The 18839-nt window shown below is 32.5% G+C and overlaps 1 protein-coding gene across 2 annotated transcripts in view; it reads right to left on the reverse strand.

Annotated features, from left to right (window-relative positions):
* Positions 1-937: 937 nt before the first annotated feature.
* The window catches only part of LOC123702687 (protein Skeletor, isoforms B/C), a 32023-nt gene continuing 14121 nt past the window's right edge, over positions 938-18839 (reverse strand). For both annotated transcript variants that reach the window (XM_045650464.1, XM_045650465.1), the window contains exons 3-15: positions 15662-15893; positions 13908-14019; positions 12044-12262; positions 11174-11374; positions 9618-9710; positions 7644-7774; positions 7058-7170; positions 6480-6688; positions 5551-5692; positions 4559-4682; positions 3985-4115; positions 3465-3628; positions 938-2846 (exon numbers count right to left, since the gene is read on the reverse strand). In XM_045650464.1, coding sequence (XP_045506420.1) covers positions 2685-2846; positions 3465-3628; positions 3985-4115; positions 4559-4682; positions 5551-5692; positions 6480-6688; positions 7058-7170; positions 7644-7774; positions 9618-9710; positions 11174-11374; positions 12044-12262; positions 13908-14019; positions 15662-15893 — 2033 coding nt within the window. In that variant the 3' untranslated portion in view covers positions 938-2684. The remainder of the gene's footprint in view (positions 2847-3464; positions 3629-3984; positions 4116-4558; positions 4683-5550; positions 5693-6479; positions 6689-7057; positions 7171-7643; positions 7775-9617; positions 9711-11173; positions 11375-12043; positions 12263-13907; positions 14020-15661; positions 15894-18839) is intronic.

Raw genomic sequence — 18839 nt, forward strand, 5'->3', positions numbered from 1 at the left:
TTATTTGGATTTAAAATTTAACGATGATTTATGAAATATTCACCCCTATTGACTTGCATGGAAAATAAACGCGAGGTTTATATCATGAGGTTTTTAATCATATTGCTTAAAAATTGGATGTGGATATATTTTATGCATATTAACTACTAATATAAAACAAAATAAAATATTCAAGCTGTAAAATAAACACAGTACCACCTAAAATTTATGCGTATGGTTACAAATTGCAACAAAAACTGAAGATCACATAGAAGTTAGAACTACGAAATATTATGATACATGAAACTGTGCATGAAACATTTCGGTTTTACATTGTTTTTTTTTTATAATAACCCTGTGGCACAAAAACCTTTCCATAGAACTTAATTAGAAAATTACGGTTTAGTAGCTCTAGATGTTTTAAAACACCATTCATGTTATTGTCTGTAAAAATAGTAACCTATGGAATTTATTTAATTTAAAATCCAAGCAATCGTATTTTGTGTTTTCAGTTTTCATTCTCTCAGTTTTTTGAAAATACAGCTTCTTCACGATCTACACAAATATTATACTAAAATGAATTTTAATTATAAACTCTATCGCCATTGTAAAGCATTTTTATTTTTAGCTTTAAATATTTCTTCAAAAGCAGCTTTTCACTTGACCTCTATTTTTCTCGGTCATTGCTGCTTTTACCTTTTTTCGTAGACGTTTATGATAGTGTACTTACAAAACATTGTAAATTTTATCTAAAACATAATATTTTCAGTTGTTTAAAGTATCATTTAAATCTTATAATTTTCTATTATTTTTATACGTAGGTAGTTCAATTATAATGATGGCAACACTTTAGCATTGCGTCAAAAAAAAAATACCGTTACATGACATTTAATTGACCAATAGCAATAATGCATAAATCCCGCGTTTTTTATATAACACAAATTTTCAGAAAATATGACAAATGTACATATTATTACTATAGTGTTTTTATATTATTAATTCCACTAAAACGGGGTTCGTGAATTATTTCTATAGTTAAATAATTGTAAGTCATCATATAATAATTTACAATTTGCACCGGTAATATTAACTACCTATTGTTTTTATATGGATCATGGAAATTACGTCCTGATCTAGGTACCTACTCTTAAGCTTCGTTTAAGTGTCGTTAAAATATATAAATATAATTTAATTTTGTATTGTCTTGCGTCAATAAAAATCATTGTATACAATATACTTAGATTAAAATGGTTTGTGAAATTTATCAGTGAAATGGTGAGTACTGTTTTTAATATTATTTTTAATGCAAAAAATTTAAATACATAATATGCACCTATGTAGGTATATACCAAAATTAAAATTTTCCTATTTAACAATTAGTCACAGCAAGTAGATACATTTTTGTAGAACTTCGATCTTGAATAATTTGTGATATTTGAACTTATGATGAATATTTTGCTAGGTGGTTTCGGAAGGCAATTTAAATATTATATTGATATGCTAGGAATACATTTATCTAACCAAATTAATCGGCCTTTATGACCATTTGTAACTTGTAATATGAGACTTTTCCCTTTGTAATACGGCATATGTTTTGTGTTGTGCGTAATTCATAATTATTAATTTAAATTGGAATCAATATTTAAAAGCACAGTTATTATTTCTTCAATAATAACTATGCTTTCAAACATCTGGCTAATTTAAAATTATTATTATCAAAAATCCACACGATTGCAATGTAACACGATCATACAGAAAAATAATTAAAAGTCGGTACATCACTATTTCTGATTATTAATAATTATATATTTAATTTGATCTGTTTCAGAATGGTAATTTTTGTAGGCATACAATATTGTATATATTTATATATAATTATAATAATAATATTATCAAACACATACTAAAAAGTATGAATAACTATATTATATTAGCATTCTATGCACTTTAAAATATAATATTCAATTAAATTATCTATCTTTACGTTCTCTAATGAGAAATATATATTTATAATATAATTAAAATTTATTATTGTCTTAATTACAGAGTTTATTGTCAAAATTACAACAGTCGTAAGATAATTACAACATAATAAAGTACATAGATAAAAATTCGAAAACATTTCTATATTCTATAACAGTAAAGTATTATTCATATTATTGTCAAGCACTCCCGCACTTAATTTAAGAGTAATTTTTATTCTATTATTGTCAATATTACATAGTTTTATATAATTTCAGAACTTTTATTATCATATCGGAATCAATTCCATATAATTATTCAACAATCGATAAAATCCTAAAGAAAATTTTGCAATTTTTATTAAATATTATCATGATTTATTATTGTCTCCGTTTATATATTCGTCTCGTTCACTCGTACGCAACTAGAGAGAGAAAGAAATGATGCAATTCGTTCCTTATTTACGTCTTACGCTACGAATAAAATCTCTAAATAGTTCTACAAACTTCAAATAAGTCTAAAATTTAAAGATAGATGCTCAAATGCGCTTTAAATGTTTTGATATGAAATTGATATTTTGTATATTGACATTAATACCCTTTCATAACTGTACAATAGGAAACGAGCTCTGGTCTCAGTCTGTGGACACAATCTTAGATAAATAACATTATTTTTTATTAAACTCCTTACACGTTTTTACACATGGCAACCCCACCAGAGCTCGGTACGAGTATCGGAACGCTTTATCTAATCTGTGCGTGTGTGACAGCTGTCAGAATTGTGACAATAATTGACAGCGCGAGAAATGGCGCCATTTTGTTCGCATTGCTTTGTCCCGGGAGCGGGATCGGTGTTCCCGGGTCTACCACGTGGATCTTCCAGCCGAGGTTGTTGTGCGTGTAACACTAGAATAAAATTAGTTAAAATTAGTTTTACAGTAAGTTCTTAGTGAAAAATTATTTATTCATGCTTTATTAGTTAGAAAGCTTTAAATTAAAATATTGTGATATTCTTGAAGATTGCTTATAAACAGTATGATGAATGAAAATAGCTTTATTATGCTTTTTATGGAATTGCTTTCTCAAGTTTCTTGGTATAATTTCAATTGTTTTTTTGAAATAAAACTAATTTCACTCTGTCTGCTTATAAAATAAAAAATATATGTCTGTTAATCAAGTGAATTGCAGTTTTTAATCGGGTTGAAATAATAATAAAAACAACGTGATTGGTTGTAGGTATTTCATATTTTCTACGTTTCACGCTCTACGCACGAATAATTTTTGTACTGAAACTTCTTTGCGCGTTGAGAGTAAAATTTTAGGTCGCGTCATGGCAATACCTTCACGTCATGGAGTAAGACGATTTCGGTATCTTTGAATTGCCAAAGAAGTTTCACTTCTGTCACGTGTGCTCGGCGCACACGCTCTTATTTTAAATAAGGGATTCGAATAGAATAGAATTTCGAATAGTTTTATCTTCTTTGAATCTTGCCAAAGAAGTTTCACTTCTGACGCTTTCCTTACCTGATAGTACACCAAATCAGGTGTTTCGTGTGCCACAGTCCACTCGAGTACAGCAGGTTCTCCCTCGTTGCACTCTAACTGTAGAGTTTGCATGTACTCTTCAAATGTCTCCGAGACCGCTGATTGGTCGGTAGTTTTGTGCGTCCATTCGCAGTAGCGGCCCACTGCGAAGTTATTTTTATAAATAGTAAAAATATTATAAACCTTATACCATGGACCCAATAAATTATACGATAAGTCGTAAACTGTATAGTTTCCATTGTGCATTTTGCTTAATTTACAACTAGATGGCGTTATCCTAATATTTTATATTTCATCAGAACATCCTTAAAAATATTATCGTTTAATTACCCTAATTAATGAAATATAAAAAAAGTTATTTTTTGTTTGAATCGTTAAGCAGTATTTTACTTCATATTCTAAAACTTAAATTCTATGTCACCCTTTACTTCTGCCAACAAACTGAAAAATTTGTCAAAATATAGAAGAAAAAGTTATTTACTAAATAAAAATGCCATACCAGCAGTAGGGTACGGATATCCTTCATTATCATACGCTACTCCGGCGAACACGCGTTGTTTCCTCTGGTCCTCTTCTCTTTTTTGTCCAAAACCTCCCTCAGAGGAGTCACTTATGTAGAACGGGTGGAATCTGGGAAATTAATAAATATATAATATGTAAATATAGATTTTAAGTATATTATAATGAGGGTAGATTTTTTATAATAACAGAAATGAAAGTAGCATTCTTTGAGGGTACTTCGCGAATTTTTTATCCTGATAACTTTTGTGCATAGTATTGCGGGTCTCATTATTCATAGCATAAATAAACTTTTGATTCTATCATAAAAGATTAAAAAAATTCATGGTTTTGAAAATCCTGAAGAAATGAAATTAATTTTGCATGAACTCGAAAATCGAAATCCGGTAGTAACTCAGGCCCCGGAACCACAGACACAATAGAAAATCTATTGTGTCGTGGTCCGATCGGGCCACTTGGGGCTCAATGGGTTAAAGCGTAATATGACCATTTTTGCTGAACATAGAAATTAAAAACCTCAAATTAAAAAGTTGTTTCAATATCGTATTTCTTACTTAGCCGGGTTTGTCCGATCGTCCCCCCCTTCCACTAGGAAGGTGTACGTTTTGCCGCGCTCCACATATATCTCGGGGATCAGCTGATCGTTGATGTACCACGCTATGCCCCATGATGGATGACCTGTAGATTATTTATTTATACGTTATATACGTTATGGCAGTTTAATGCCATAACGTATTTAAACTTCTAGTTTTTAAACTTTCGTAAAAGTAATGATTTGAATTTCTTTAGTTGAAGGTGTCAATTAAAATGCTTATTACTTTACTAACAACTTTGCAAAACACATTTGCTGATGTTAGATGGCACTTTCCTTATCACGTTTAAAAATCGATATACATATAATATATATTTAAGTACCAAGATCATATTTATTTTGTATAGTGTTTTGTAAATTAAAATAGAAGAAAATTGAATCATATTTACCATACGGTAGGAATCCATTTGTAATTTCATTGTCTGCATGAAATTTAAGGACATACATTTTGTTAGTTATTGTAAAAATAAATAGAAAATTGTCACAGTGCATTAATATTTTTTATGAAGGTAGTCATAAAAAAAACGATTAAAGTTATGAGTAGGAATTTTTTTTGAAGTTGTGATCTCCGTAGTAAAATGATAAATATGAAGATAAATATAATATATTAGTGCATTTTAAAGGTGAGTGCATGTGCTAAGACAACCTGGTAAAAGTAATGAGTTAAATCGTCAGCTGCGATATGCTTACGAGAAAACTAAAACAAGGAATAATAATTATTATGCATTAATACAATTCATTACATAATAGTGCGAAAGACTTATACGATCGATATTATAGTAACCTCGTCTGGACCTGCGACTTCCTATGTCGATATCGACCATTTATGGTCCATTCCAATTAAAAAACATTTAACAGGCCGTTAAGCTTCTGTATATGCAATATGTGTGTGTGTGTGTGTATGTGCTCGTGTTGTGTTGTGTGTTTGTATATGTGTATGTATATGTCGCTCACCGGTAACAGGCGTGTACCCGCGGCGGCCGCCGGCGGGCCCGATGCGCGCGGTGAAGTTGGTGAGGCCGGCGAGCACGCGCGGACGCCATGGGGCCGGCCCGCCAGCTTCTAGCTCGGCCAGGCCGATGCATGTGTTGTCGTTCTGTACAACCAGAACATATTTTTAACGTGTTTCATTTATTAACGTGTTGCCGTTCTGTGCCAGAACTCGTTTATTCATTTTTTATTCTATATGTATCTGCCTCCAAAAGAGACAACAAACAATACAAATAAATAAGACCACAAATAATGTTAACGCGCTATAAAAAATCAAAGAAAGTGAGGGTAGTTTCAAATAACATAAATGCAAAAATAAAAATTTGGAAATGTTTCTTCTGTACCCGTACTACTAAACTCGTAACAATAAGAATAGTTAATCCATTCGACATTAGACACAATACTGACGAAAGCTGCTGATTGCTGACAGAATATTCAGTATTTATCCACTACTAGATTTCCGCCCGCGGCTTCGCCCGCGTTTGCAAAGGAAAACCCGCATAGTTCCCGTTCCCGTGGGATTTCCGGGATAAAAACTATCCTATGTGTTAATCCAAGTTACCCTCTATATGTGTGCTAAATTTCATTGTAATCGGTTCAGTAGTTTTTACGTGAAAGAGTAACAAACATCCATACATCCATACAAACTTTCGCATTTATAATATTAGTAGGATTGCCGTGTACTGATCACTCGAAATCTAAGAAAACATATAGGTACGTAGTTTTCACACTTTTTTCACGTAAGTACTATAGGAAAATGCTTGACCATGAACTCGCATGAGGTGTGCAAAATGTGGTATGAGATAAGCATCTCTTACACATTTTAAAATATATTTTGTGTAAGCACACAAAATATAACAATTACAAAATTGTTAACATCTACAAAAACTTACCAATGCTCCGAAATCGAGTTGCACATCATTCCTCGTAGTATCCATGAAGGAATGTGCATTGGCTTCATATCTCGAGTTCAAAGGACCAAATGCCGCGATAACGGACTGAGAACGTGACGTCAGAACTTCCTTGTCTTTCATTGGCTCTTTGGCGGTTAAGGGCCGGCGGTACGTGATCGTTGTTACACCGTTCTTCTGTTGTCCGGATACTGGAGATTTGTATGGGGGAATTAGTAGTGCGTTGGAAGGGATGATGGTGTGAGTGAATGATCAAAATAAAGGCAGAATGACCATGAATTCTATCAAGTTACAAGAACTGAATTGTGCATAATGGAATAAGACTCATAATTTTACAGGAGATATGCCCACTGCTGCTCCCGCCAAATAAGTTGATAAAAACTGGATTGTTTTGTTCATTGACAAAAGCAAAAATATAAATTTCAGGACTAAATTTATATAATTTAATGACATATAATTTTATCGAAAATCTATATGATTTTCGATAAAATTATATGTCAAAGAACAATAGCAAGAACTTTGTAAACCGTAATCAAAAAATAACCAAGATAAATGCTTACCCAAAGTGACGTCATTACTGCCCCCGAGTCTTGCGTCAGGGCAGACGCCTCTTTCACCGTCGCACTGTGCTAGATGTGTTATTGTGTAGTCTGCTACTCGGGGCTGGTTGGATCTGGAATGAAATTGTTATAATTATAGTAAGCTTGTGTTATTAGAAGCAGAATTTTTTCAACTTCGCTAGTTTCATTTGTTAATAATGTATAGTTTGATGTGAAAATAATAGATTTGGAGTAAATTATTATGATATCGAAATTGTAAATTTTTGTTAGGTATATGTAGAAAAAAAGTTACAATTTAACGATAGGCAGTTAAATTATAAAACTTACCAGATTCCACAAGGAACTATATATTATTGAAACGAACCAATAGTTTATCCAAAATAGTCGAAATCAATAATTAAAAGATTATGAAACAAAATATGTGTTCTTTCGACGAGAAATAATCGAAGCAATACTTATGGTATAGCTTAAAAAAAATATTTATGTATCTCTGACAAAAAAACTGTTATAACTCTTCAAACAAGTCTCAAACTGTCCTAACAATCAGCTGCTACAATATGATAACACTCCAATAAAATATACTTACTTAGTATCCCAATACGCGACTACCACATCAGCACCCAACATGGCCGCTCTCCCCTCAGCACCAGATATACCGAATGCCATGTACTGTTCTTTGCGCAGACGTGCAGACAAACTTATTTGGACTTGCTCTCCCTGGAAAAGCAAGGAAATTAGCTTTTCTTAAAGTGATTTTAAAACCTTGGTTCTTTACGTATAAAACGAACTAGACTCACAATCATGCTTAAAATGTCCGAAGTGAAACTCTGCCTACGTGATTCGCGCGTATTAGGTAGGCAGAGTTTCTGTAATGAGCGATACAATCTACTTTGAATGTTACCACGACGAAATAAGGTGTTAATTTCAATGTACGTGTCATACAACGCCGTAAATTTTTTGGAAGACTTTTGTGAGTCTAGTTATTTCGTGGAACAGGTTCAAAATAATGAAGGAATAATAACTTAGCTTCTAGCAAGATATTGAAACTTCACCCTACTTGTCGGTTAAAAGAAAATCGGTCAGTAAATTAAATGAAATGAAAATGAAATTTATTCGTCAGAATTGTAATGTGAATTGCATCAAGCCTTTGATATTGTACTAATTAATCAGGTTGTTAATTTCCGAGAAATTTACTTTCTGTAATGTGAAATATCGATATTACATAAAAATGACAGTACATTTATATAAATTGCTTTTCATAGAATCTTTATAATATTGAATATTTCTTATAGTATAGATAATATTATTGGAGAATAACAATTTTTGTAAATTTTATTATAGGTAGACAGGGGAAAAACAAAATTTAGAATTTTTACGTAAACAAACAAAATAGTGGGTCATTTTTCACATTATGTTAAATTTTTACAATTACCTTCATTTAACTCTGCATACCACTCGCTTGTAAATGAAATGAATAATTTTAAGTATTGCATAGAAAGAACACATTAAAATAAAACAGTTATAAAACAATTAAAATTCATCAACATTTTGAAAATCTCGAGAGTGTAGCGAAAAGTACGGAGAAATCTTTCTCAGCTGGAACTTATAGGCGCGATATCAAAATTGATTCAACAATATTTATTAAAAAACAAATTCTGAAAAAAAGCGTGTGTGCCGAGCACACGTGTCAAAAGTGAAACTTCTTTGGCAAGATTCAAAGATCCAAAATCAAAATCATCGCCTTACTCCATGACGCGACGGTATTGCCATAACGCGACCTGTAAATTTTATCCTCCCTAACGACTAAAAAAACGCTACGAATTAAAACCTCCCGTCTTTATACGGAGTTTTTAAAAACAACTCCAACATAATACCAAAATCCTGACAAGCAAGCAACACACGATAGAACCTCGATAAATCTCACGAACTCGCCCCGTGAGTTAAGGCAATTTACAATTTATTAGCATCCCGCCTCGCTCGCGTCCGTTAAACGCCCATATTTCATAATTTAATTTGCATAAACGCGAGGGTGGATTTCATAACATTCTATTAATGTACAAATTGGATAAATTTAACTACCAATACGAGTACTGAATGTTTAGGAGGAAAACTTTATACGGGAATGAATTGAAAGAACAAGGACTTATTTTAGTCTGCGTATTATTAGTTCATTATTATGAACGTGGATGGTGGGTTTAACAGTTGCTTTATTTTTACTTCAAGAATAATTTACGTTCTGTGATTCTGTATTCAGAACTTTACTTAATATTCTTCTAATTAATTAAGGTTATTTGGAGAATATTGAGTAAAGATTAACATCATCAAGATCAGAAAAATTTGCATTCGACCACGTCTTCGCTTATTTTCAACTCATTTTTTTTAATCGACCGTGACGTTCTAAAACGACGGAAGGCTCTTAATTCGTAGCGTATGTTTTCCGTAGAAAACTCGTAGTAATAAAGTTAATTTATTACAACCTTACCATGGTCCACTAAAATTAATAAAAATCTACATTAAAAAGAGCGATTACTAGATAAATTTATGTACAATATTTAAGTACCTGTATTTCCCAGCGGATTTGCAGCCTTTTGTCAAGAATTTCCTTACAATTGTTAGATGCACTGTATGGCGTCTGAGATGTTGTAGAACTAGTCTGTAATAGCGGGTATCATTAGAAATAGAAATACTTAGGTTGCATTAAAAGTTCTTGATAAAATTAATTATTTGTTTAGTTACTACCTATTATATTATTTTATAATATTATAATGAAATGAAAAATTTTCAACGTTTCCATACAGTCTTTTACCAAAAAATAAATAATTATTAATACACCAGTATGTCATAAAATCACAAAATTAATTATGATATGCTACGCTATACGACAGTCCAAGTTTTCCAATAAGATGGCGAATATTATAATAGCTGGCAGCCCCATATGAATCACAGCGTAAAAATTTTAAAAAATATTATTTAGTTAGCACACAAGCGAAAAACGGTGGATAAAAATATTATGATTTTTTACATATAAAAGACCAAAATATATTTAAATAGCTCCCACTTACCGGATTGTACCACCAAGCAGGCTGTTAACAAATTAATAATCCAAGGCAAGCGAAAGAAACACACATAAACACATAACATTTTATTATTTAAAAGTTAAATTCAGTCTTATTTAAAAAACACCTTAAAGGGCATAATTATATAATAATGAAAATAAAAACATGAAAATGATAAAAAAAGTATTGTAATATAGAATGAGAAAAATTAAATAATTATTAATTAAACCAATCAATGAATGGAAATTGTATTTTCGGTTTATTACGCCGCTTTGGCGATGATTTTTTAACCTGAAAAATAAATATCATAAATATTCCAATAGGTGGCGCTGTAATAAAACATGAAATATCCTTTAAATGCTAAGCATGAAAGTAAAAATGATAGAATTAGCTTAATGTAAGCGATCAGTTATTGATTTAATGTCCAATTTTGAATAGATTTACAAATATTTACAACAACAACAACATTAAAAAATAATTCCGTCTATATCCTGTATATGCAGAGAACAAAGTTTGAAGTTGAACAAAGTTTAAGAATAAAGTTTGTAAATCCATCCAATAAAAAATGATTTATATAATATTCTAAAAATATCATATGGAAATTGAAAATCACACTTTTACCATTCCCAATCAGAGCCCGCCACCGGAAAGTTTTGTTTTTTAAAAGCTATGTTAATCAAAAGTAATGTATAGGATAATAGGAATATAAAGTTAAGTTTATCACAAGTTTCGTACTCGTTAAGAAGGTATATTCCAATTCATTATTACTACAAGTCAGGTTTATCACAAGGCATTATTACTACAAGTCAGGTTTATCACAAGGCATTATTACTACAAGTCAGGTTTATCATAAGTCATTATTACTACAAGTCAGGTTTATCACAAGGCATTATTACTACAAGTCAGGTTTATCACAAGGCATTATTACAAGTCAGGTTTATCACAAGGCATTATTACTACAAGTCAAGTTTATCACAAGGCATTATTACTACAAGTAAGGTTTATCATAAGTAATTATTCCTACAAGTCAGGTTTCCAAGTTATTCCTAAAACAACTCACAGTGATTTTCGTCTGCCCCAACGCTGGGGGCACATCCAGATCCTTCGGTATGTAAACATGCCCAAAGTTGTGTCTATACTCCACACACCAAACCGCTAGCCAGTCTATATCGTATGCTGTTAACTTGCCCGGGAGTTGGATTTCTATGTCTTCTCCTTGGTAGCCCCGGAGCGGGTTGAGGGAACCCATTTCGTTGGGTACCTTTTGAGAAGTTATAATGTGTGAATTCCTATGGAGGTTGTGTGTGTAAAGCCTACAGAGTTATGTATGGAAATTGTTACGTCGGTTATGAGGTAAAGATTATTCGTAAAGATTCAGTTTTCTGTGTTCTTCTAGATCCGCCCATGATTGAGCCTAGAATAAATCTGTAGAATGACGCATAAACTACTATAAACATGATATATCAGCTACCAAAATATTTTTTTTTCCTTTCTACCTTCAGTTTATTTACCGCAGCAGGGTAATTGAAATCTTCATAATGTTCGTATGGTGTGTAATGTAATTGTGTTAATAAAATACATTTCCTTGAGAAAAGGAAGCGAGGGGAAAGCAGTAAAAAACAATATTTCACTTTATATGCTATACATTTCATTATGTAAATTAAATTGCTAGTTTATTCAATGAACTTTCACATTTTCCCTACTGCACCATTATTGTAGAGTAAGTCAAGTAACAATCGTTTTTTATTTCCCTATACATACTTGATAATGAAATAAAAAATTAGGAATTTCATAAGAAAAAAGAACGGAACCCTTAGACATATTATTATATTACAACATGCGATTTTATCGCTAACTAAAAAAAATTGATTTGTAAAGCATTTGAATGTTATAAATCGAAATATAACATTAAAAAATACAAAAATCATACCTTAGTTCCAAACGGGCTCGGTTCACTCCCGTTCCCGACCCAGAAGTACGCATCGGGCCCCGCACCGTCATAGTGCAAGTTCGGTATATAGAACGTCTTAGCGTCCAGCACGCTAATGTTGCCAGAGCGCAGGCCGTGCGCGAGCCGCTTGAACTCTGGCAACACTCGCGGTCGGGGGGGATCGAGCCCGGGCGGAATGAACACATCGCCAAAGTTCACCTGTAAGGGAAGTTACTTTGTACATAATTTTCTTTGACAATTATTTGACTTTGAGCTGAGTGGCCGACTCCGACCGACACAGTGCAGCGCAGCGGTGCGGTGCTGAAAGATGCTATGCAATCAATTACAAAAAACTGACATGTGATTAACCGGAAGACATGGAGTGCCAAATTGTAGTCAGTTACTGACCCTGTGTAAATCAGCACTAACTCCTTTCAAAATATAAACAAAGAATCATCAAAATCGGTTAATCCAGTCGAAAATTCCGAAAAATAAAACGGTCGAATTAAAAACCTCTACCTTTGATGGAGCGGGTTGAAAATTAATCCCTAGTGACTTGATGCAAATAAATGGAAAGTCATGTTATTTATTTATAATAAATCATTCAGACCGTTGTTTTTTTAATTTAATTCTGTCTATTTCTATAATATTGTAAAACTGCTGCTTTATAATACTTAAAAATATTTCATTCTCACTTGCTCGACTACTATAAATATTAAAACAGCGTATAAACAAGCACCTAATAAAAAATAATACTTAATTAATGATAGTAATTTCTTGAATAATAATTTATACGTGACGTTCAGCGTATTAAAAAGTTAAATCGGCAAATGTCACATTTTGGCGGGAACCGTAGCGTGCGCGCGCCAACCCGCCACAACCCGCCTCTAATCGATATTTGGGTTTGAGTCTGACATCAATTTTATTGTTTGATCCTCGTTCATTGCTTGTACGTATACAGTATATTATGGTAATAATATACTTATGTTGATATCATAGATTGGTTCAAATAATTTTGTTCAGTTCAAAATGTTTCGAAAATCCGAAATTATATTTTAACAATGAATGTTTTGGTTATTAAAATAAAATAAGATGATGCCTGCAATACAATCTGTTAAGTTCATAAACAAATGAGAAGGAAATTTTGAATTAAATGACTTAGAAATTAGAACACAACTGCTACTATTAAGGAGTAGGAATGATTTGTTATTTCAGGCTATGAAAATGTATTCGAGTTTACACGTATTGAAAAAGTATTGAAATGATCGCCTTGTAAAAATGTCAAATAATAAAGTCTCTTTCTTCTGAACACGTAACTACAATGCAAAAATAACGTTTTTTATAAAACTTTATGGTCTGCCTCTTACCACAAAACAATTTAAACAGTTTAGAACTTTAAACCAGGGATCTATCACTTTTATAGTTATTTGTCTATGTGAAATACGACAAAACCAGATTAAAGAGAACCCGCACTTAAAGTTAAATCCTGTCTAAAGTTTAATTTGTGGTAAGACAGTTAATATTTTAAATTGTTTCCTGTCGAACCAAGAAAATTAAAATTAAAAAATCAACAAGTGATAACTGCGTTAAAAACAACCGACTTCAAACTTGCACTTGCAAAATTTACAAATACCTACAGACAAAAATGCTCATAAAATAAAAACTACTGGGCCTATCCGAATAAAATTTTTATGGGACCAATTCGACACCATTCCGCATCGAACAAAAAAAGAATCACGTAAATCGGTTCAGAAACCTCGGAGTAATCGGTGTACATACATTAAAAAAAAAAATATACCGGCCGAATTGATAACCTCCTCCTTTTTTTTGAAGTCGGTTAACAAAATAGTCATAACAAACATACCGTAAACCTTCGACACCAAACGCTGATCCACTTTATATCTCTTAGGCGTTTTCCGCCAGGCAACCTTAGTAGAATGTCAGAATTACTGTGTGCAGATAACACGGGTGGATCTCTGGAAATGGAAATATAAAAATTGTATTTGTACGAAGTCACGAATACAATGTATTATATTATGAAAAACTTGTAGAATATAGAGTATCAGACAAAGCTTGGGTTTGATCAATATTTTATGTATTTACAATTCTCAGTCAATCTTTGCGGATCAAGTAAAAAAAATAAAAGCAAGAAACAATTTAAAGAGTCTGTGTGTTCCAATCAATTTCTGAATAGACTGGGCGGATTATGGAAAATCGCTTTTAAAAGTAACTAACGATTTGTGTAGGTGTTTATAAGAATTATAGGGTTGCCTGTAAAAATATAATTTATAACGTCGCGTGTTTTTGCTAGTTTTAACATAAAATATGAACTAATTATTAAAAGCTTTCACGATTGTGTACAAATTATTGAAGGTACAATGTTTGTCCATTTAAATAAATGGTTGATATCAATCATCTTCAATCCGTGGTCATGTCACGATATATATTTGTGTTATTTATGTATAATGATATAAAATACTAGCGGTCCGCCCCGGCTTCGCCCGTGGTACATATTTCGCAATAAAAGTACACGTAAAGTACACGGTTATGTTGGAAAGAGTACAAAATAAATTCATGCGACACCTGTACATGAAGCTTTATGGCGTGTATCCCTTCTATCCTCTAATGTATCCCACACTGTTTGTACTGGGAATGGTGGGGTATAATGAGTTAAGGGTAAGGCGCGAATTTAAGCTGGTGGCATACTTGGTGGAGGTTTTAAGGGGCAAAGAATACAATCCTGGAATATTACAGAGATTTCATTTTAAGGTTCCAGACAACTATTTAGGAAGAAGAATCTTACCCAATTTACTGTATGTTCCAGTAGCGAGGACTAATCTATTAGCCAAATCCCCTCTTTTTTGTGCATTCCGTAGTCCGTACAGTTAATGAAGTACACAATAAAATAGATGTGTTCTCTTGTACTTTGAGTGATTTTTCAAAGGTGCTCTTATATATTTTATGCTATCGGGAATGTTAATTGTATTGAGATTATAATTGTTAAGTAGTACTTATTTTTAATTTTAATGATGTTGATGTTTGATGAGATGAGATTTGTTTTTGTTAATTTATAAAAGAACACTGTCGAATTAGGTTAGAATCCTGTAATGATAGTAAGTTCTATGTGATGTAAAAAAAAAAAAAAAAAAAAAAAAAAAAGGTAGCCTATGTTCTTTCTCAATTCTCAAGGTCTAAAGATTGTCTGTGCCAAATTTCATCAAAATCGGTCCAGTAGTTTATGAGCCTATTCATTACATTCAAACAAACAAAGTTTTCCTCTTTATAATATTAGTGTAGATAGGTATTTGTTTAATTTAATTTTTATTTATTATTTTGAGGTAGGTGCAAAATTAATATAAAGTTGATAACTAGTCGAAATTAATACCTCTGGCTCTACATCTAGAAGGAAAATGAATAGAAATGTAGGTCTTTTTAATGGATATTAAACACACTTTAATTCATTTGAGTCTACTCCAGCTTCGTGCCCACGCATTGAATAAATCGTGATAAAAACCCGTTAAAACACTTTCAAATTATGAAATATGATTCATAACACTACCTTAAAATTAAACACAAGATCCTCTAAAAGCTTTTCATACCTCAATTAACCAACCATACCTGCTAGGATAATCTTCAGGGTAGGGCACCAGGATGCCCTCCGGTGAAGGTTGCGGGGTATCTCCTATCCAGAAATACGCGTCTGGTCCAGTGCCGTCATACGCGAAGCCTCTGATGAACACAGTGTTCTCATCCACAGCATATACCGTGCCTCTGATGCCGTGGGCGTACTGGGTTAGACGCCCAATGATCCGGCCGTAGTAGGGTTCTGGTCGACGGCATTCTATTAGAGCTGAGGACAAAGAGAAATTTGTGTAATGGGCTGTTAAATTTTCGTGTGAATCCTGTGTGGGAGGGAAATTTACATTATGATGTACGACTACGACTGTATATTATTATGTTTATGAGTATAGTAATGAAAATCTAATGTTTTTAATATAGATAGTAGATTCGTATTATATTTTTCCACAAATTGTACAGAATTTGTGGAAAAATATAATACGAATTTTGAAACGAATAATGCTGTCATCTATACAAATATTATAAAGAGGAAAGGTTTGATTTTTTGTTTGTTTGTTTGTTTGTATGAATTGAATAGGCTCCGAAACTACTTGGCAGATTTGAAAAATTCTTTCACCATTCGAAAGCTACATTATCCACGAGTAACATAGGCTAGGTTTTATCCCTGAAATCCCACGGGAACGGGAACTATGCGGGTTTTTCTTTGAAAACGCGGGCGAAGCCGCGGGCGGAAAGCTAGTTGGTATATAAAGTTAAAACTATTTTATTCGAATACAAATGATACCAAAATCATCGCCTTACTTCATGACACGACCTTGAAATTTTACTCTCAAGTCTCAACGCGCCTAAAAGCAGTTTCACATCAAAAATATTTAATCGATAAATAACCTAATTACCTAAGACAATACCATTATAATTATGAAACCCATCTGTCCCGTGCAATTTCACAAGATGCAGTTATCTCATATCCCAAGGATATTTGCATGACATCGCGCGGCGCGCCGGTGTTTTTCCGTAAGGGCGTTTGTAGGGTTGTCACAGCAACAATATTTTGTGTGGGAATGAAAATGATTGGTATTTAATATGAAAATACAGAGTATATTTTTTATAACAAATGCGTCACATATTTAGTTTATTTTTACGTTTTTGTGTATGAACTGCTGAACATTATAAAGTAAGTATGTACGAAAAAATATCTGCCAATACCTCCATATGTTGGATTATCTTAACATTCTATTTAAAACCATTTTTTATCTATACTTTAAGTAAATTATTATTGTTAAATTTTATATTAAATTTCTTAAAAACGTAAACATCACAACACGTACGATTTTCTTAGCAAAATCACGTTTAAACGCCCAAGCGCCACCCCTAATCCACCCCTTCGTAACACAGTTTAGCCCCGCATCTCGATACTCCCCCTACTGCAGATTGGAACAATTTACCTTCCACTCCTTGGTCTAAATCACCTAAATATTCCGCGTCATTGATGAAGGTTAAAGACCTTTTTGGAACTAATAATGCATATTATTTTTAATTTTTTAAAAACTAGTTCATAAAGGATGCCGACACTAATGGAAATACCCCTTTTTTGTGAAGAATAGACATTTGTCTCGGCATGCTGATAATATCAACGAAAATCTCGAGGAAATGAAACTATTATGTTCACCGTTAACTTAGCTGTTTCATTCTTAGAAATATTATCACATACTCGGAAAATGTTTTGAGATTCCTAGAAGAACAATTACCGATTTCTAGGTAGGAATAATATTACATTTGATCCTCCTTTACTGTCTCAAACACAACAAATTCACAATACTGTTTTACGCAATCCGAATTTTTACACACTTTTGAATATTCCTGTCCTATTCTCTATTTTCTTCAAACCTGTGATTTTCCCCCGCTATATAAGACACTATCGTCTACTATTGAGTGGAATGCGAATTATTCAACCCCGTATTCAGTCAAGAACACTCCACATTGTTTTGCATGTAAGATTCAGGATTCAAATTCTTCGGTTTATCCCGTTTTGCAACTCAATCCGTTGCGACTCGTAAAGAAAAGTCTTTATGTGTTTTTTATTGATCGGGAATATGGTTTGGAGTTACAGTTTATGGTGTGTTAAGGATCAGTTAGCTTTTTTTGTTTAAAAGTTTGCTTATTAAGGACGAATTAAAAGATCACAATTTTTAGGTATCTATAACTAGTGTCTTGTTATTTAGATTTCTATGGGTATAACTTTTTGCAACATGTTGTGACTTTGAAATATGCCTCATCGGTAAATTGAAGAAACAAACTCAAAACATTTATTTATTCAATTAGATTTCTTTTAGAAGCACTTTCGAATCGTCATTACATATTTTTAACATTTACCACCGATTCGGAAAGCAGTATCTATGGAGAAGAACCGGCAAGAAACTCCATAGTTGCTCTTATAACATATTATGTGGTAGGTACCTACTTAATTTAAAATAACCATCTGGAAAATAGAAATCATTTCTGCAGGGGATAAATACCAATTATTGACATGTTCAGTAAAATTCTTAAAATAAGTTCAAATCCATACTAATATTATATAATATGAGAAAGTATGTAGTATATTTACTTTAGTACAACGATTCCCAGGGCAATGTCTTCAAGTCGCAATATATAAACGTTTCAATTTATACAACGTAGGTACAAAACGCTCCATTATTATTCGTCCCTCAAAAGGATAGAATTTATTTCGTTCCAGAAAAGTCACGTACGTCGCGAAATTCTGTTATTACTCAAATGTTCCTTGCCGTTACGTTTAACTTGACAAGGATATATTTTTAAATTGATGAAGTTTACAATGCCGTATAGGTACTTTATAACTCATATTGAGTATTGACCGGTGCAAATAACCGTGTTTATAAGTTTATAACCATTCACTGCCTTTGCTTTTTTAACCGACTTCAAAAAAAAGGAGGAGGTTATCAATTCGGCCGGTATATTTTTTTTTTTTTTTATGTATGTACACCGATTACTCCGAGGTTTCTGAACCGATTTACGTGATTCTTTTTTTGTTCGATGCGGGATGGTGTCGAATTGGTCCCATAAAAATTTTATTCGGATAGGCCCAGTAGTTTTTATTTTATGAGCATTTTTGTCTGTAGGTATTTGTAAATTTTGCAAGTGCAAGTTTGAAGTCGGTTGTTTTTAACGCAGTTATCACTTGTTGTCATCACAATGACTA

This window comes from Colias croceus, chromosome 24 (assembly GCF_905220415.1).
Source record: "Colias croceus chromosome 24, ilColCroc2.1".
NCBI lineage: Eukaryota > Metazoa > Arthropoda > Insecta > Lepidoptera > Pieridae > Colias > Colias croceus.